The sequence below is a fragment of the Phaenicophaeus curvirostris genome, chromosome 2 (genome assembly GCF_032191515.1).
Source record: "Phaenicophaeus curvirostris isolate KB17595 chromosome 2, BPBGC_Pcur_1.0, whole genome shotgun sequence".
Taxonomy (NCBI): domain Eukaryota; kingdom Metazoa; phylum Chordata; class Aves; order Cuculiformes; family Cuculidae; genus Phaenicophaeus; species Phaenicophaeus curvirostris.
Window position 1 is genome coordinate 106,944,334 of NC_091393.1, and position 20,809 is coordinate 106,965,142.

The 20,809-nt window shown below is 44.1% G+C and overlaps 1 protein-coding gene across 1 annotated transcript; it reads left to right on the forward strand.

Annotated features, from left to right (window-relative positions):
* APMAP (adipocyte plasma membrane associated protein) lies at positions 1-17,400 on the forward strand. Its single transcript, XM_069850365.1, has 9 exons — positions 1-140; positions 4,435-4,551; positions 8,481-8,596; positions 10,313-10,405; positions 12,003-12,119; positions 13,368-13,542; positions 14,477-14,611; positions 14,968-15,160; positions 16,548-17,400. Exons 1-9 carry the CDS (start codon positions 13-15, stop codon positions 16,755-16,757), a joined length of 1,284 nt encoding a protein of 427 aa, XP_069706466.1. The 5' UTR covers positions 1-12; the 3' UTR covers positions 16,758-17,400.
* Positions 17,401-20,809: the final 3,409 nt, after the last annotated feature.

A 20,809-nucleotide genomic window follows, 5' to 3' on the forward strand; every position in this document is an offset into this window, starting at 1 on the left:
GGCGGCGCGAGGATGGATGGGGAGGTGTGGCCGTCGCAGAGGCAAGCGGGGTCCGGGGAGCCGGGGCCGCGGCTGCGGCGGCCGCCCCGCCCGCAGGTCATCACCGAGGACAGCCCGGCGCAGGAGGCCAAGGAGGGCAGGTGGGGCTCGGCGTGGCTCCCCGCCCCGCGGAGGGAAGGGAAGGGAGGGATCCGGTGGCGGCACAGGCCAGGCCTGGGCGGAGGAGAGGGCCTGGCCCGCGTGAAGCTGTTCGAGAGGGTCCAGAGGAGGTCATGAAGATGACCTGAGGGCTGGAGCACCTCCCGTACAAGGACAGGCTGAGAGAGTTGGGGTTGTTCAGCCTGGAGAAGAGAAGGCTCTGGGAGAGCTTCGAGCAGCCTTCCAGGACTGAAAGAGGCTGCAAGAAAACTGGGGAGGCTCTTTCTCAGGGAGTGCGGGGGCAGGATGAGGGGAGATTGAGATGAGATCTTAGGGAGAAATATTTTCCTATGAGGGTGGTGACGCACTGGCCCAGGTTGCCCAGAGAAGTGGTGGCTGCCCCATCCCTGGAGGTGTTCAAGGCTAGGATGGCTGGGACTTTGAGCAACCTGATGCAGTGGAGGGTAGGTGATCCTGCCCATGGCAGGGGGCTTGGAACTGGAAGATCTCTAAGGTTTCTTCCAACCCAAACCATTCTGTGAGATCTGGGGGGAAATGTGTTGGGAGGGGCTGAGGGACACCCTGCCCTGGGCAAGACAGGGTGGGCAGAGCTGGCTGGGCGCTCCGGGCTGAGCAGAATGCTGTGGATGAGGGAGCGAGGCCTCTGTTCCCCTCTCTTGGCTGGCAGCACCAGTTGATGCTGGGTCACCCCTGGGTGTCAGCCTGGGAGTGTCCTTGATCTCTCAGCTCCCCAGCTGGCAGAGGGAGCAGGGTCTTTACACCTGCTTCTACTGAAGTGCTGGACGAGCTTTTTACCAAAACTAGAGTTTAACTTGTGTCTGATGAGTTTATTTTTTTAAGGAGTCTTTTTAAGTCTTGTTTATCATCTTGAGAGATTTGTTGTGGATGTGGTTAAGCCCTGTGTAATTCTGGTTAGTCTGTTTATATTGTGTAATGGTTTAAAGAGTAATCTGCAGTTTAAAGACCAATTTCTATGTGGCTGAGAGAGAATAACCTTATAAACAGTCCATTTGTTTGTGACTGATTTAAAGAAGATTCTATTTATGTTTTTCTGTTTAGAAATTTCGTCAAAAATCAGCTTCACTGTAACTAAAGACAATAGCTGTAACAATAAGAAAATGCTGGTGTTTACCTTCCACTGAATAGAGTAGCTGATGACTTACAATACGTTGGTTTGTCACCTATTATGTCTCTTCTGGTTTGTGCACCTTGCATATTGTTGTCTCTGCCCTTCAGGGTCATCAGGATGAAAGACGGTGTATGGTGGCTTGCATGCGTAGCCCCTGTTTTTGAAGAAGAGCATCAGCATCTCTCAGCTTAGGAGGCTGCTCTTCCTGGCTCCAGCCTCACTTGGTAACTGTTCAAATCAGTTGAATTTCAAGGGCTCCAGCAATGGTCCAGAGTATCTGCAGGTCCTGTTGTCATGACTGTGTCCTGCATGATACCAGTGGAAGCAATTCTGGAGGCTGCCCTTTTTCTGCCTGGGAGCCGTGGCAGAAATTCTTATCATAGAATCACTAAAGCTGGGGAAGACCTCTAAGATCCTAAGTCCAACCATCAGCCCAACACCACTCTGCCTACTAAACCATGTCATGAAGTGTTATGTCTACACACTTTCTAAACACCTCTTAACGGCCGTTGCTTTCCCCTCTAGCCCCCTAACAGTTCTTTTGCCAGGAGGATGAGGCAACCCTGACTCCTGGTTATGGTGACCCATAGCATTGTCTGTGCAGCTTCCTCTCTCTTTTCAAGTGCTGGCTTCTTTCTTTAGTTCTTAGCGGCAACTAAATTGCTGTTGTTACAGCTGGGGTCCTGGTAAGCTGCATGGTTGAGATTGGTGGCTGGAGTCAATGCAGGATTAATTATCAGTGACACAATTAGCTAAGTATTTATTTTGTACTTATCGTGTTGGTGACCCATTGCTTCAGTGATTCTTTTCAGTGACCAGTCAGTAATTTATTTGTCTGTATACTGTATTGGGTATATTTTGATTGTTGACTTTTATAAGGATTCCAAGCAGATGAATTTTTATTGTTTAAAGGTTTTGGATTTAGTTTAAATGCTTATGGTTTCAGCAGTGTCTAAAAGAGGTCTTGCAGTTTGCAGGCTTGGAAGTGTGAGTTTGCTTGTCACCTCATTCTTCCTGCCTTTTTGTTTTATTGTCAACTCCTTGCAAGTTTGAGTAAGGATCAGAATCGCACACAATTACAGAATTGTATAGGTTGGAAAAGACGTTTGATTGTAGAGTCCAACTGTAAACTTAATATTGCCAAGTCCTTAAGTGACACATCCACGTGTCTTTTAAATACGATCTGTACTTAAATCGTGCTTTCAGGAGATGTAATTAAGCTGGTGAGTATCCACTCATCTTTCTCAATTTCCTTGTGTGCAACGTTCTCAGCTGTCACAGCGATGCTCAGGTGTCTGCTGACAGCACTCTTAGAGTGTTGAGCCTTCACCTTTTGAAGGATAAGTGGAAGAACAAAGCCAACAGCTGAAGTATCCTTTTCATGTAAACTTGGGGATCGCCTCATATCTTTACCACTCACTCTTGATTCCATATCTAAGAGGATACAGACTGGGAGGTTGTTGCTTCCTCAATTCATATAATAACCATGGAATGGTTTGGGTTGGGAGGGACCTTAAAGCCCATCCAGTTCCAACCCCCATGCCATAGGGAGGGACACCTTCTACTGCATCAGGTTGCTGAAAGCCTCATCCAGCCTGGCCTTGAACACCTCCAGGGATGGGGCATCCGTGACTTCTCTGGGCAACTTGTGCCTTACCACCATCAAAGGAAAACATTTCTTCCTGATATCTCATCTAAATCTGCCCTCTTTCAGCTTAAAACCATTCCCCTTCATCCTATCCCTGTAGTCCCTATTAAAGAGCTTCTCCCAGCTTTCTGTAGCCCTCTTTCAGTACTGGAAGGCTGCTCCCACGTAGACGTGTGGGTGGAAAAGCAGTAGGCTCAGGTGTGAGTGCCGGGGAAGGTTTGGTGACCCACAGCAGCAGTGCTAACAATGCTCCTTGGAGTGAGGTGGATTGTCTGTAGCTTTGAGCTAGCAGCAGTGGCAGCTCTTGTCCTGGTATGCGATCGGCATCCTGGTTACTATTATCTCAGCAGGACCTGGTGATGGCCCATTGGGTACCGTGTGGGACAAGGGGTGGGCTCCATCCCAACCACTTGCATCTGCTGCCAGAAGAGCAGGATTGACAGCAGCTGTGCCATGAGGAAAGAGCTGTGATGGATTATGAACATTGCAACCTCTGTACATTGTGCATACAAGCAGTGACCAAATCCGTGCTGAGTTTTGTGTGTTCTGTCTGCTAATCCGTGCCTAGTTCTGTCATTCCTGTTCTACCTGCTAATCCCAAAGGTTACCTTGAGGCTGGTATCAGTACTGCAAGCGTGTGTCATTAGCTCCCCGGTGGTGACATTTGTGCTCTGGGCAGGAGTTCATCTCCCTACTGGCTGGATGATTGGCTGATGAAGGACGAAACAGTGGAAGTGGTCCAAGGATTAATGTAAAGCCATCAGGCACTGCTTGCCTTTATTTAACCGATGCTGCAAGGAGACTGGCTGGCTGTGCCAGCAAATGGTTCTGAGGACTTAAAACTCTAGAAACTGCTTTTCCAGTTCAAGGCTAGGATTCATTGAGTGTGGTTCTGTGCTTTCTGTTGTAAATGCCTGATGAGTACCTCTCAACTTGAGAACAAACCCTGGTTTTCTCTTGTGGAAGAACATTTTTTACTTTTTTGTTCGGTGTTTTGATGGGTAAATAGAAGATGCTTACTTTCTGTTGCATGCTGGGGCTTCAGTTTCAAACCAATTCTCACTAAGTCAAGCAAGTTTTCATTTAACATCTGCTAATGTTTGTTGATTTAGTCAACTTTTTTTAGGTAATTTTTAATCCAGACTTCCTGCTGGAGTGGAAACCATTGCCCAAACTGGATATCAAATTGAAAAAAAAACCCAACCAAACATCACCTCTCCTACCCCAGTTCTTTGTGGTATTTTTAGTCAACTTGTAACTTGTAGCATGTTTGAAACTTGTATGTGAGAATTCTCTGCCTCATATGATGCCAGAGACTGGATAAATATCCCTTACTCTTATCCTAACCAGGTTAAAATTGATCATTCAAGGTGATGTTTGGGCAAATATATTTCTGGTTCCTTTTTTGAAGAAAATAAGCTGTTAAAGAATTTTTAAGGAATATTACATCTTAGAACAGCTTAACATGCTAATCCTATTTCTTGTCTGGTTTTGGCAGTACTTACAGTGGCAAAGTGTTCCGGGTCACCTTCCTGACTTTGGCTGCGTCTCTTACCGTGCCTCTGCTTGGAGTAACTGTTCTGCTGGATTGTCCTATAGACCCTCAGCCTATAAGGTAAATCATTGCTTTTGCTTTGAAATAAATGTTATTGAAGAGTAACTTCTGGCATGTGTTCTGTGGTTTTGAGTTTGTTTTTTTCTTTTGAGCAAACAAGAGCCAAACGTGTAAATTGGTTCTAACTGGATTAAGGAATCAGGGAGTGATTGCGCTGTTATCCATCACCGTGGCTTGGCTCATATACCCAATCTGTTTCTGAGACGTTTTGTGCAGCCATGTGTTGCTGCTGATCACTGAAGGAGCCGAATTACCTCCTCTGATCATTAATCTAGAAAATTATTTTCTACTGTCCCAGCTGTCAGTGGAGCTTGTGGTTACTTACGCGTGCTCTTGCCTTGTGTGAAACACGAACTACATTTTCAATAAAGACTAAGCTGTACCCTTGCTGTCATAGCTCTGTCAAAGAGAAGCTGTTTATCTGAGGGATGGAATTGAAATGGGTAACCTGACTGGGTTGATTTGGCACTTTGTACCCGTGGAACCACGTGGTGATGTTACATTTAAGTGCAGATCTCATAAAGCAGTGCAGCTGGGTGATTTCTGCTCTGACTGAACTCATAAATGTCTAAATCAAGGTCTGTATTGAACGTACAGCCTAACAGTGAATTAGTTGCATGAGAAGATGTGACCTGTGTTGGGAGAAGTAGTCTGTGAAACGCTTTGACTGGCAGTGTAGGGTGGAGTCAGGCAGCTTAGTGCTCCTGGCGTTTTGAAATAAATGAAAATGCTCAGTCTGCTACATATTTATGATTACCTCGATAATTCCTTGATGAAAAGGAACAGCGCTGCTGTAAACGTGTTCAGAGTTGAAAGAAACTGTCATTGTGGTAGGGTAGTAGTTACAAGTCTTGCCAAGAGGCTATTAGACATAAGCCGCCTCGTTGCAAATCATAATGAAATTATGATCTGCTGTGGTTGGGTTTAACAAAGGCCATTTCCCTGAGACACATTGCAGCTGAATGGTAATTCTGAAAGCCATGGGGGGTGTGTGGGGCAACATTAAAAGGAGTATCCTGGCTGCATCCAAAGCAGTGTGACCAGCAAGATGAGGGAGGGGATTCTGCACATCTAGTCTGCTCTTGTGAGACCTCATCTGCAGTCCTCAGCACAAGAAGAACATAGATCTGTTAGAGTGGGTCTGGAGAAGGCCACAAAGATGATCTGAGGGCTGGAGCACCTCCCATCTGAGGACAGGCTGAGAGAGTTGGAGTTGTTCAGCCTGGAGAAGAGAAGGCTCTGGGAGACCTTAGAGCAGCCTTCCAGTACTGAAAGGGGCCACAGGAAAGCTGGGGAGGGATTTTTCACTAGGAAGCACAGTGAAAGGATGAGGGGGAATGGTTTTAAGTTGAAAGAGGGGATATTTAGAGGAGATGTTAGGAAGAAATGTTTTCCTGTGAGGGTGGTGAGGCACTGGTGCAGGTTGCCCAGGGAAGTCCTGGATTTGTTCAAGGCCAGGTTGGATGAGGCTTTGAGCAGCCTGATGCAGAGGAAGGTGTGTGTGCACGTGGCAGGGGGTTGGAACTGGATGGGCTTTAAGGTTCCTTCCAACCCAAAGCATCCTATGTCTATAATGCTTTTCCTGTTATATAGTCCTGGTCTAATTCTGGTCTTGGGAAACAGTGTTCTTCGTACTCGATTTCTTACTTCAAGTCCTGTTTATGAAACGAGGAGAATTATTCTTCCTGCCCAAATCACTGGCTTACATTGCTGTACATTCTTAATTAGCTCCTCAGCTTCACTGCCAGAAGTGGTTCCGGTCTGTGCAACTGATAGGATGATTCCATGTGATGTTTATGAAGTGTTTTGAAGAAGTTCAAGGAGGTGGGTGCTCTCTGGATCAATCTCTTCGGTGAAAGAATGTGTGAAGATTTAGTTTGCCAATGGTGGTGTTATTCCTGGAATAATATTCCTTGAAATATAATATTCCTGGAATAATATTCCTTGAAATAATAAAGCATAAGAGGGGGAGGAAAAAACAGATGTGATCTGTGAAACTCCATGTGAAATTCCTGCAATTCTGGCTTATTTAAAATTCTTTTTGCACCTGTCTTGCATAGTGCTGGTCCTGGAGAGGATTTTCCGCTTGCGAACACAACTGTCCAAAGTTCCCAGTGAATGAGTTTGTTATCTGAAGCCTGCTAATGCTCATCTGAAACTTTGTAAGGCTTGAAAAGTAGGGAAATGAAGACAACTCTGCTATAAATCTTCTTTGCACAGGAGCTACCAATTCAGTTGGCTTTGCCACTGTAGGAGTGCATAGAATCATAGAATGGTTTGGATCAGAAGGGTCCTTAAAGGTTAACCAGTTCCGTACTTAAAGGAAAGTGTGCTGTCTGTAACCAGACAGAAAAGAAGTATGTAGTTTTCTCTCCTTTTAAATTGTTTGTGTTGTGAACCTATTTTCCTCGCTCGTCATGGCTTCAATAGTTTGCAGTTTTAGGTGACTTTTACTCCAAGTCACCGCAGCTCTGGAAATTATCATGATTTTTACCATATAAGCAGTTGAGTTGCAGTGTGATTGGTGACGAATAGGTCCTGGATCCTGTGGATGTGGGCAAATTTTGGAGTCAAACCTCACCATTTTAAGACACTACAGGTAGAAGGCATTCACTAATAGTTATGTAAGGAGCTATTGAAAAAAAGAGTTGCAAAATTCTTTCAAAATTTAAGAGCCTTAGCGTGCTCTTCTGAGCAAACCTCTAATGAGCTTACTGCCCTGTGCCTGTATGCAGCTTTGAGTAATAACTTGAAATCCTTAACTTGTGGAGGCTGAGGTCCTTGTATGTGAAACTTATTTGTCAGTAGGTAGGTGTTGAAGCACAGTGTTTTGGAGCCTGGCGTTTAAGTTGAAGCCTGTAGACATCATCTTCCCTTCTCTGTGTCTCTGGAGTTGTCTGGAACTTCAGTTGGCTTGAACCCCGCTATTCATGTGAACAAGGTCTTGGAAGATTGGACCATGTTGTGTCTTTTTGAGATTTCAGTTCAGACTCTTTATGTGCAATGTAATCCTTTCAGCTGATATTTGTGGGGCTACATTCAAGTTGCGAATGAGAATACATGTTTCCATATGGTACAAAACCATGTGTCTTCTTAGTGCTCAAACTACAGGAGCATTTTTTTCACTAATTGTAAGATAATAATTAATTAAAAATTATATTTTCTTTATGCTGAAAATGCTATGCACTGTCAGATCTCAGAGTAGTGTTAAATGACAGGCTTTTAAATTCTGAAATACTTCTGTTTAAAAATTTGCATGTATCTACTTAGGAGAAATGGTTTTATACAAACAAATCCTTCAGATGAATAAAGAAGCAGTTATTCTTTTATGTTGTGGCCATGCTGAAATCCTTTGCCTTTGTGTATAGTAGATGAGCTGGGAATGTGCTAAAATTGTAGAATCCTTGAGGTTGGAAAAGATCTGTAAGCCATCACCCCAATGTCACTAAACCACGTCCCATGGTGTCATGGCTACATGTTTTTTTGAACACCTCCAAAGATGGAGACTCAACCACTTCCCTGGGCAGCCTTTTCCAATGCTTCACCACTCTTGCAATAAAGAAATTTTTCCTAATATCCAATCTAAACCTCCCCTGGTGCAACTTGAGGCTGTTTCCACTTGTCCTGTCACTCCTTGCTTGGCAGAAGGAACCGGCATCCACCTTACTACAACTTGTTGGACTTAAAGCTGTATAGATATCCATGTATCTCTTTGGAACACATAAATGTAATTTTTCTGATCGTCAGAACCAGAAAATTATGATCCATGTCAGCTGGGTTTTCTTTCTTGATATATACTGTAAAACAGAGGTCAGGTTTGCAGAAGTTGGCAAACTGGGGAAAAAAATAAAAAATCAATCCAATATATTGCTCAAGAGTGTTTGCAGATTTGCATGAAGGAACATGAGGTTTGTGCCCTTTTTTTGCAGTTTGAAGGAGCCTCCTCTCCTGACAGGCGTGCTAGAGCCCAATGTCGAGTTACGAAAAGCTGAGCGGCTATGGGAAAACCAGCTGGTTGGACCGGAGTCCATTGCCAATATTGGGGGTAAGCACTGCCAAAATAAACTTTTAAAGAAGGGTCTTCGAATGTTGCTCCATTGATTTGCTCAGCAACATAGCTCTTAGATAATAAACTCTCAAGCTATTTTGAATATGGAGGTTTTAAAAAAAAGTGACTTTTTGCAGCAGAACCTGACTGCTCTATAGTTCTTCTCACCTCTTTCATCAGCGCAATACTAATCTTCGTGCTGGATTAAAAATACCTTACTTCTGGGACTGAAAGCGTCATCAATGGAGCCTGGGGCCTGCTTATGTCTGGAGGAGGTGGTCCTGTTCTACATTTGGCCTGCTGTTAACTGGGAATTAATATTTACAGAGTGCTGTCTATCCTTTTAATGCTGTCTATGAGTTTTGTGGTGCTAATTTTTGCTTATATCAGAGAAAAAGATCATAATTTGATAAATAGCATGTGTTGCATGTACGACAGGTGCCATCCTGTACTCCACTCTTATGGCACGTTTGTTTTCACCACATCACAAAGGCTCTGAGGAGTTTCCCAATGAGGTGGCCAAGCTTATAATGGGTAGACACTCACTTAGCAAGAAAGCAGCTTTGTGCAGGGGCTGTTGCCTGTGCCTCCTGAAAGGGGTAAGGCTGGGAACTGCTCTTGACATTAGTCCATGACTGTTTCAATGTGAAAAGGAGGAGGTGTGAGAGTTGGAAGCAAGGCCTTTACTGAAGCATCCTTCAGTATGGGATGTGCTTAGTAGCCGTATCATTTATTTCTGTTCTGCTGTATCTTCTAATAAATCAGTAAAATATTAAAAAATTGTTTTAACCAGCAAGAAACTACTGTAAATTCCTTCCATTATGCTTTGTCTTCCTATCTCTGTTAACAATGTGTTGAAGGGCATACCTGAAGCCACTGATTGCTTTCTGTTACTTATTTTCATCAGTCTCATTGAAAACTCTTTAAGGAAACGTTCCTGTGAGGACAGTTGACCTGTGGGTGAAATAATCAACCTGTCTTGGAATAAGTTCTATATGAATAAATGTTGGAGTCTTTTTATATCGTTGTAGAAGTGTAATTAGCAAACTTAAAATGTCATTCAAATTGGAGGTGGAAAAGTCCAAGCAGTGGGGTCTACTAATCCAATGGTCTTTCACTTTGGTTATATAGAAATGTTTGTGTTGTTTGTGAATCAGTCTTAATGCTGTCACATGGTTTGGCATGAAAACAGTGATTTGGCAATGCTTTTAGCTCTGGTTTTTGTAATTCTTCTCTAGAACAGATACAATACAGGCATTGGTGGGTGCCCAGCAGCCACTGTAAGCTGTATGAGGATGAGAAGATGTGTGTGGTCAGTCTGTCTTTAAAGAGTGGTGAGATGCGTGCAGCATCTGATCATGTGTTATGGTGATGTAGACGTTTGACCAGAGGGATGAATCAAGTCATTAAGTTGCTACATCCACCTTTAACCAAACTTTTGGAGCACTTATGGGATATAAAACTTTTCACCCCTACTTATAACTCCTAAGGCTTAATTTTTTTCTTCTCTTTGAGTTGGAAGAAATTAAGTCAAATATTCTTATTTACCTTCATTTTTCCCTTTCCCTCTTTATTCTTCTGCTATGACTGAATAAGACTCTGTTACTATATGTTAAATGTGAGCTCTGCTTCATGCTATGAGATGGATTGTGTAGAAGGATGTTTGCCACTCCAGTTTTGTCATCAAGCTTACCACGTTGGTTGTTTTTGTAGATGTGCTGTTTACTGGGACAGCTGATGGGAAGATTATCAAAATTGAAGATGGAGAAATACACACAGTAGCCAGGATTGGCCATGGTCCTTGTGGTGAGTGACAGCACCTGAACATAGTGTGTCTGAAAACATCTGGGTCAGGGTTTGTGTTGATTAAACTGTTGTTCTGTCTGGATTGCTCATGCAAGTGCATATCATAGAATCATAGAATAGTTTGGATTGGAAAGGACCTTAGACATCATCCAGTTCCAACCCCTCTGCCATGGGCAGGGACACCTTCCACTCCATGATGTTGCTCAAAACTTCATCCCACCAGGCCTTGAACACCTCCAGGGATGGGATAGCCACAACCTCTCTGGGCAACCTGTGCCAGTGCCTCCCCACCCTCACAGGAAAACATTTCTTCCTAAGATCTCATCTACATCTCCCCTCTTTCAGCTTAAAACGATTCTCCCTCCTCCTATCCTGCACTCTCTGATAGAGAGCCCCTCCGTATTCCCCTCTTCCACTGGTCATGATATTTCAGTTTTCTCACTGCTACATTGCAGTTATTCCTTCTCTTTCTGAACCACTTATTTGCTTCATTTAATGGCGTTTAACTGAGTGAGGAAAAAGTGATAGTGGCTTGTTTATTAACAACCATTTCTATGGGGAAGCTCAACACTGGGCATCTCAGTGCCACCTGGCTGCTGTTTGTTGAAACTGTCAGTTTTATTTATGGTAAAGATGTGGTAGCTTACATGAGTTTCTGCAGCCTTGCGCTGGTTGCCAGTTAGAGAGAAATTATGGGTAGGAACTGTTGCTGTTCATGTAGCTCACACTTTCGGCATTTTAACTGTGTAATTTTACATGGATGTTCATGTGATTGGGCTCTGGACTGATTTGGAAGAGCTCTCTTGCCTGCCCAACAGGTAGGAGAGCCCTGGTGCTAACAGCTAATGAAGTCTGCTGCTGGCTGATAGGATGCTGGACTTCCAGCTGCTCCTTAGGTGTGAATGTGGGTTGGGATGGGTATGTAGAGTTGCCTTTCCACTGCTCATTTCTATTGGACTTGTACTGCTTGGGAGAAGTGGGAAAGTTATGCTGTCCTATTTCTTTGGGGCCAGAGATGTAGTGGGGAGCTTAGACTTCTGTGTTGCCCTGCTCGAGCTGGGGAGGGAAGTGGAAAGGCTATAGACGAGTACCTTCTGAAGAAGTTTATCTTGGTCATCTGTCAGGCTACAGATGTTCTAACTTTCTAGTTCTTCAGGACTCAAGCAGACATCAATTTTTCAGGTTCGCAATCTTCCCCTTCTTCCTCATGTAGAAATCTTATGTGTCCGTCTTGAAACCGGCTGTTTCATGACAGCATTAGACCTTTGTGTAAAAGGAAAGTTTCAAGGTGTACATGCATGTTTTTATTTTTCGTTTCTATCTGAGAGGAAGCATTTAATTAAATCCAATTTTCTGGCATTTCAGCCCTGCTTGGGGCACCTGTGATATAACTCCTAGCCTGGCAAATTATAGGATTATCTCTGCAGTGGTGAAAACATGGGAATATCTGTTCCATGCACAACTAGGAAAGAAAGAATAATTTCTTCAGTGAATGTGTGCAGTTTTTTGTTAAGCTACCCTCTGACCTGTGTAAGCTGCTTTTGAATGCCTTGTATTTATTTCTATTTAGAAAACCATTTTAAAATTGTTTCCTAAGGAACTCGTGAAGATGAGCCAACATGTGGAAGGCCGCTTGGCATCAGAGTGGGGCCAAATAACACCCTTTTTGTGGCAGATGCTTATTATGGACTCTATGAAGTTGATCCTGGTACAGGTATGACTTTCCTGCTCAGTTCTTTTCCACTGACAAATCTGGGCTTCATTTGCTGTTTTGCCAGACACTGCAAGCAAAACGATGCCTGCCTTCTTTGTAAAGTGGTTTGGAGCAGTCTGGGTGAAATATACCATGAGAACTTGATATTAATTTTATTATAGGAAACGCTTCCTCTCTATATCTGTCTGGATCAGAGTTAGCAGTGGCTTATCTTCTGGTCATGTATGCTTTTGGTTGTCAAAATTGGTACCTCAGGATCCATGAATAAAGCTCTGAGCAGCTGTTTCAGTTTTCATAAAGAGAAAAAAACAACAAACATTTCTGGTTTTGTGCTTTTGTGTTTGCTGTGCTCTTGTTTCTGCCTTGATCTCGCTGTGTGGTAGTGAAGAGCTCTTAACTTTCCTGTGACCCTAATCTACAGCGAATGAAGAAGGATCTATTTTGGTATGGCTGAAGGTCAAGTGGCTCCTTCCTGATGAGGAAGGTGCTGTTGCATCATGTCCTTTGTTGGACATCTCTGAGCCAGATCTCCGTTTTAGGAGCTGTGCTGTCAAAAAGGAATAGTTGCTTTCATGTAGCGTTGATTTTTTTTCTGACAGCATTTCCAAATTGCCTTGAGGTGGGGAGATGGAGGTGAGTAGACAGTAGGTGAGATGTAATTGAGGAGCTTAGACTGTGGCTCTGGATCAAGGTGTCCCCTTTGGATAACAGACAGCTGCCATAGTAGCTCAATCATGACAAAAACAAGTGAACAAACAAACCCAGTCCCCGTGCCCAAAGGGGACTTCAATAGATTTTGGTTAATTTGTAGATATTTGACCTTAATTTGTCTGATCGTATGTGACAGAGCAGTTCAGTGCACCTGCTGGTGTTACAACATTTAAAATGTAGCACTCCTTGTATGTACAGATTTATGGGGAAAGACGAGGTAGTGATTAGCTTGTCTGGATCCTTCTACAAGATTGGGACCTAAGTCTGTGCTATGGGCTCAGAAATGTGAAAAGTCTGGCACATCAATAGGGAACATCATCTACTGTTTCAGTTTTTCTGAAGAGTATTTTCTCTGGGTCATTCATGTTTAGCATTGTTCCATTACGACCCAAAACCTCATTACTTAACGGAACCACAAATGGGGAAAAAAGTGAAGTGCCTGCTAATTTCATGTTAGTATTGAACTCATTTCCAAGGCAGGACGTACAAAAGATTGCCTTGTATACCCTTTTATTTCCTCCTTCTTTTTGTAATCAGGTGAAACAAAAGAGCTGGTGTCAACCAAAACGCCAATTGAAGGTCAGAAGTTAGCATTTGTGAATGATCTTACAGTGACCCGAGATGGGAGGAAAATCTACTTCACCGACTCCAGTAGCAAATGGCAAAGACGGGATTACTTATTCTTGCTTATGGAAGGCACAGATGATGGGCGGCAAGTATCTCCTCCCCAAGGCATTTAACTTACTGTAAGCTCAGCTGTAGGAGTGAAGTTATGGAATCATGGAATTGTTTGGGTTGGAAGGGACATTAAAGCTCATCCAGTTCTAGCCTTCCTGCCATGGGCAGAAACAACTCCCACAGGTTCAGGTTGCTCAAAACTTCATCCAGCCTGGCCTTGGACACCTCCAGGGATGGGGCAGCCACCACTTCTTTGGGCAACCTGGGCCAGTGCCTCACCACGCTCACAGGAAAGTAGTTCTCTCTAAGATTTCATCTCCCCTTTTTCAGCATAAAACCATTCCCCCTTGTCCTGTCTCTGCACTCCCTGATAAAGAGCCCCTCCTGTCTCTGCACTCCCTGATAAAGAGCCCCTCCTCAGCTTTCTTGAAGGCCCTGACTTCACCACTTCCTTGGACTTCAAGCTTTTTCTCTTTATGAACCACCTGTGCATTGCCCAGGAGAGGGTGAGGGAGTGTATGGATGTTGCTAATGAGTCCTGCGGTGAAGTAAGAGATCCCTCTTGCTCCTTTGAGAGGACTTGCATGGAACATCTGTTTTAAAAGAGAAGGTGTTAGTGTTATGGTCAGCCCAAATCCTTCATGAATGCTGCCAAAACAGGTTGCCCAGAGAAGTCCTGGATGCCCCATCCCTGAAGGTGTTCAGGGCCAGGTTGGATGGGACTTTGAGCAACATGATCTAGTGGGAGGCGTCCCGGCCGGTGGAGGAGGTGTCCCTTTCAACTCAAGCCGTTCTATGAATCTCAAGTGGCTTAGTATTTTTCCTATGTTCATAAACAAATGCTTGCTGGCTGTTCTGCTTTTCTGTCTCCTGCGCGTGTGAGAGAAGGTAGAATGCCTGGAAAGTGAAACCAAGACTAATAAATATTTTGTCTTCACTCAAACCCACATATAGTGCTTTCTTTTTAGGCTACTTGAATATGACACAGTAACGGAAGAAGTGAAAGTCTTAATGGTGGGGCTGAGGTTTCCCAATGGCGTCCAGCTCTCTCCTGCAGAAGACTTTGTCCTGGTCCAGGAGACAACCATGGCTAGAATTAGGAGGTGAGTATGCCTTTGAAATTCCTGCTACTCTCAGCTTAGAGATTGTTTGAATAATGATTTGAATGATGAAAGAAAACCCCTACATGCTCTTCATGCCTTCTTATCAATGGCAAAGAAGGTGGCCTTCCTTAATACCTAATTTTTTCTTTCACTGTTAACATCTGGACTGCATCGTCTTTCCATCATGAGTGCAGTGAAGTAAACTGACTTTATGGGGAATGTGACTGTGCTGTGTTTCCCTGTACCAAAATAAGGAAAAGAATTATTTTTTTTTAAGTGAATTCCTTTTGGGACTTTTATCTACTACTTGAACTACTTGAGTTAACATGTCATAATCCTACTGTCTGTAATTGCAGGTATTATGTGTCTGGGCTGATGAAAGGTGGAGCAGATATGTTTGTTGAGAATATGCCCGGCCTTCCGGATAATATTAGGTTAAGCAGCTCTGGAGGATATTGGGTAGCTATGGCAGCTGTCCGGCCCAATCCTGGATTTTCTTTGTTGGATTTCTTGTCTGAAAAGCCATGGATTAGAAGGATGATATTTAAGGTAAAAAAACCCAAAAAAATACCATTAATATAGGAATGGAAGTTATAAATATTTGTTTGTCCTGTTTCTTCCTCTTCCCAGGAAGATTTTTAAGATCTTTTTTAGTGCTGTTGTGGTTGTCCCCGAGGAGAACAGTCCTTACATAACTATAGGTTGTAAAGCTAATGTTAATGTTACCTTCTCAGAGTAGCACGTGCACCTCTCTTAAGTTGCCTTCCATCTTGATCTCAGGAAAGAAAGATACCTGTCCATGTGGAAACACAGGATCTACATTGGAATATGTGAGGACTTCACCTTTGTACCAGAAGTGCCTAAACTACTTATTGCCAGGTGTCCGGAGAGCATTTGGGAAATCTGTCCTCTTCTAATGACTGCCCTGGGCATCCTAAGAGACAGTGTGTATGTTGTATATGCTGCTAGGTGACACTATGTTCTGACTCAATATGTCTGTTATATCACATCCTGCTTTAGGATGAGGATGAGCAAGCATAATGTATTTTTTAAGGGATATCTGATGCTAAAGAAATGGCCTGGTGCTTTTTCAATAGTACAAAGACTAGGAAATATTTCCATTCTCAAAAAATAAACCAAACAACTGCAATCAACATGCAATGTGTAGGATTGAAGTCCCGTTTTGGTTAAACAAACTCTGTGCTGTCCCTATAAAACCTATTGTTTCTCTTGGTGCAGTGCAGGAGCCTTAAACTGATGCTGTGGGGAGCAGGGTGTGGTGCCTGCTGGTTGACATCAGTGCACCAGAACAAGCTGATGTCTTAGAAACCTAGAATGTTCTAAGTGGGAAGGGACCCACAAGGATCGAGTCCAACTCCTGTCCCTGCACAGGACAACCCCAACATTCACACCATGTGTCTGAGTGCATTGTCCAAATGCTTCTGGAATATTGTCAGGATTGGTGCCATGACTACTTTCCAGGGGAGCCTGTTCCAGTGCTCCATCCCCCTCTGGGTGAAGAACCTTTTCCTAACATCCAACCTAACCCTCCCCTGGCGCATCTTCCCGCCATTCTCTCAGGTCCTATCATTGGTGGCCTGAGAAAAGGGATCAGTGTCTGTTCTTCCTCCTTCCCTTGTGAGGAAGCTGTGAACTGAGATATCCCCTCAGTATCCTCTTCTCCAGGTTAAGATCTTCTGTGGGGACATCCTTCCAGCCTAGCACTGGAGTAGAGTCTGCTGCTGTGCTGGTCTCTTTTTGATTTTTGAGGTTTATTTTCAGATGTCAATGTGTTAAGCCTGTGTAATAATGTGTACTTAAAACGTGTGCTTATGTTCGTAGCTGCTTCTTCCAAGGAGACCGCGTAAGTGTCTGAGTCCTAATGGTGGAGAATAAAATGTTTTGTTGTTAATTCTCTTTTTTCCTTTTATTTTAGTTGCTGGGTCAGGAAACTGTGACAAAGTTTGTGCCCAAATACAGCCTTGTTGTTGAACTTAGTGAGACGGGATCCTACAGAAGAAGCTTTCATGATCCCAATGGAGTGACAGCAGCTTATGTTAGCGAGGCACATGAGCACAATGGATATCTCTACCTGGGCTCCTTCCGCTCTCCATTTATCTGCAGACTCAATCTTCAGCATGTTTAACTGTTCATCCATAATAAAGTGCCACTGTCCTAGAATGCTCCAGAGGTACGAAGGAAGAATGGGTTTGAGGCAGTGTGTGACCAAGGACAAAGAGTGAAAGGCAGTCTGGTAACATGTGATAGGACTGTTGTGTTGCCACAGGAAAACGCACAGCTCGCTGTATGTGTGCTCTTCCTTGTTTTAACTGCCTTTGCTTTGGAATTGGCACATGTATTTTAGTATCCAAGGAGTATGATGAGACACCTTCGTACTCTTCATAAGTTATATGCTCCTTAAAGAAAATTCATTGCTATTCCACACCCAATCCTGTTTGGAGTCATATTAAACAGACATCATGTGTCAGCTGTAATGCAACTGTCTTACACTGGAAGGATTTGTGATGTGTGGAATCAAATTGTGTATGATTTGGATTGAAGAGGGTGTCTTGCATGTGTTTATTTCTGGTTTAGGACCTCCTTTTTAGGAGTGATTACAGTGAATGTTCTCATGTCATACAATGGTGCTGTGCTAGAGGCAGCAATATCCAGAACATGCCTAGATATCTAGTTACGCCATTCGGGTCTCTTCAATTCCAGCCTCTGTAATCAACAACAGAAACTACAATTAACTGTTAATCAACATGCAGAATCAAATTTGATCATTATCTCTGGACTACTGTCTTTCTTTATAGCATTGTGGTTGGCTAATGAATGAAAGCTGCATTTTCTCTTTTATTAAAGACTGATTCCAGGGGGCGTTAAAATGGGTCACTTGTATTTCCTTTGTGTTTACCAGGTCCTGTAAATCAGTAGTGGCCATTCTTGAGAGACATGGGAGGGAAGAGGGTGAGCTGCAGGAATCCTCTTCAGCATGTGTTTTATGGAGAACTAGTAAAGGTTTTGGGGAAGGTTGGTATCTGAAGATGAATGTGGACTGAAAGGGCCCCAGTTAAATCTGGTAATGATGGCTTTGGTGGAAGATCTTGGAATGTGGTAGGAGCTCATGGATGCTTTCTGACATCTCTGGATGAAATGTCTTACTTCCTCTGTTAAGAGTTACTCTGCTTGGTAAATGCAGAGAATGCTTTTCTGTCGACTACTACTAAGGAAAAGTTGTTCTGTTACATTTAAAATAAGAGATTTTGTCTTGAAGAACTAAAGGGGTTACTTCAGCAGCTGTGTGATTTAGTGGAATGATTCCTGTTCTGGGTTTGTAGATTTTGCTGCTCTTTCTCTTTCTGCCACTGGGTGATAGTCAAACATAAAGTTACGCTCCTGCTCAATTTCCTCACCTTTGAAAAGGAAATAATAAAGATTTGCTTGATATATAATGAAAAGCACCAGAGAAGGGAAAGGTGATGTTACAAGTGTCATCAGCTTTCACTGTCCTGTTCTTGTCCTTATTAATGGAGGGAAATGCAAATGAAATTGATTTTCTGCTGTTAGTGCTGCTGTTACCTTGTTCTGTGTTACTACCAGACTGTAGCAGTCCTGTGGGTAGTAGCTGATGGTTGCTGGGTCAGGCTGAGTTGTTCCTGTACTGGCGAGGCGCTGCGAGCCCTTTAGGTTACTGGATTTGGGAAGGAGCTCAGTAAGAGGCAAAAGCCTGGTGGATGTTGCTGGAGGCTCTGACTGTTGGTTCAGCTGAACCCCGTTTTAATAGTTTGTGGATGGAGTACGAGTGATACTGTGTAAGACTGAAAGGGTGGAGAGGTGTGACCTGGGATCCGGGATGACGGACTTGCTGCTATGGGAGGGAACTTTGAAGGGCTGAGAATGGGACATACTTGCAGCATCTCTTTCTGGGGAAACCCAGCAGAGGGCAGGCTCTTGAGGTGAGTTACTTTGCCAGCCCTTGCAGCTATTTCTCCCATTCTGGTTGAACATGATGGGATCTTAAATTGGCTTTGCAAAAGCAAGTCCATTCTGAGGCTTCTTCTGTGCTGGTGCTTTGGTAGCCCCAGGACAAGCAGAGCTTTGCCTGTTGTGTACTTACCTCTAGTGATTCACCTGCCAGAGTATTGAACTGAATAGCCTGTGCTGTCTTTTGTAGCAAAGCAGGCCTTGGCTGTTTTGGCATGCCAATTCCTTTTTAACATACTGTCCCTAAAGTTATGAAGTGGGAAAGAAAATAAGTTGTAGTGCTGCTAGTGCTCAAGAGGGATACAAGATATGAGGAGGAGTCTCTTGGGACTTTTTTGGTTTTTTCTCCTCTCTACCACCTCACTCCTTCCTGGCCACTGTTGGAGACTAATTTAGTACACTGATGATCCTGTAATCCCACCAGAAAGTTCTTGAGTGTTTTTCAGTTCTCTTTGAGCTTTTGTTGCAAGTACAGGAGATCCAGAGGTCATGTGAATAATTTGCTTTTCCTGCAGAAAGGGAACAGAATGGCAAATATGAGAGGTACCTAACAGTGTGGCTTTGTCTGGTGTGAGTTTTGATTGGTCTAATCCAAACTGTCAGATGGTGGCTAGGCATAGGTATTTTGGGGGCAGCAGCAAGAAGAGTAGAAATGGTTAATCACAGAATAATAGAATGGTTTGGGTTGGAAGGGACCTTAAAGGCCATCCAGTTCCAGCCCTCTGCCGTGGGCAGGGACACCTCCCACTGGATCAGGTTGCTCAAAGCCTCATCCAGCCTGGCCTTGGACACCTCCAGCGATGGAGCATTCACCACTTCTCTGGGCAGCCTGGGCCAGTGCCTCACCATCCTCACAGGAAAACATTTTTCCCTAAATCTAGATCTCCCCTCTGTCAACTTAAAACCATTCCCTCTCTCCCTGTCCCTGCACTCCTTGATGAAAAGCCCCTCCTCAGCTTTCCTGTAGCTCCTTTCAGTACTGGAAGGCTGCTCTAAGGTCTCCCAGAGCCTTTTCTTCAGGCTGAACAACCCCAACTCTCTTAGCCTGTCCTCATGTGGGATGTGCTCCAGCTCTGTGATGATCTTCATGGCCTCCTCTGGACTCCAACAGATCCATATCCTTCTTTGCTGAGGACTTCAGAACTGAAAGCAGGGCTTCGGGTGAGGTCTCATGTGTGCAGAGCAGAGGGGGAGGATCCCCTTCCTCATCCTGCTGGTCACAATTCTTTTGATGCAGCCCAGGATATGGTTGGCTTTCTGGTCTGCGAGTACACATTGCCGGCTCCTGTTGAGTTTCTCACCCGCCAGCACCCCCAAGTCCTTCTCTTTAGGGCTGCTCTGAATCATGGCAGACCTGAAGCCCAAAGGCAGCTTCCCCTAACTCCAGTGCCCTTGGTCACTGGAGTTGTTGCCTTCTGAGCTCTTATTTTAATCCTGCAGTAGCAGGAAGGGTTGTTCTGCCAAGTGCCACAGTCAGGAAAGAAGGCAGGACACCATGAAGGCGTTGGAGCTGGCTGCACAATAGTCTGCCTGGAGGAATTTGCCTATGAAACCCAGCAAGTCAGCAGTGAAAACTGGTGCTGTAGCAGAAAGTAAGCTGAGCTGATGCCTTGGGGGCTTGAGTTCTCTGTTGGCCTTGGTATCTCACAGACGTTCATTCACTACTTTTCCATTCTGACTGGTGGAGTGAGTTTTTGCTGTCTGGTCATCTCCAGCTGCGCAGAGCAGGCCTCTAGCTACAGCTGCATTCGAAATAACTGCAGGCAGACAAAAGGCTCTGCACTGACCCATGGGCAGGACAGGAATTCTGGGAGCAGGGAGCAGAGCGCAGAGGCAAGCAGGAATTAATGCCCATAAAGGTCTCTGTATTCTCTGATATCTTGCCCTGCCTGACATTGTTTCTGCCCTGTGCCTTAGAAATTTTTCCTTGTTCTTGTCTGTGCTTGGTTGAAAAGCAGCGGAATAGCTGTCAGTCTAAATGAGTTTGTCCAAAGATTAAGCCTTTAGACAGGGTGTGCAGTTCTCAGTTTAATTTCTCAGAGTGATTAAAGCCTGTCAAAACAGAGCCTCACAAACAGAGCCCACTGGGTAGAGGTCCAGTCAGTCCGCAGTTCCCTGTGAAAAATAATGACGATTGAAGGCTGTAAGGCAGTGAATGTAAACTATGGGTGTGACACAACTTAATGTGATTCTAAGAACAAATTTTGCATG

Coding starts and splice junctions, on each gene's coding strand:
- APMAP (XM_069850365.1), top strand. CDS start 13: ATGGATGGGGAGGTGTGGCCGTCGCAGAGGCAAGCGGGGTCCGGGGAG. Junction 10,406..12,002: donor GATTGGCCATGGTCCTTGTG/GTGAGTGACAGC, acceptor TTGTTTCCTAAG/GAACTCGTGAAGATGAGCCA. Junction 12,120..13,367: donor TGAAGTTGATCCTGGTACAG/GTATGACTTTCC, acceptor TTTTGTAATCAG/GTGAAACAAAAGAGCTGGTG.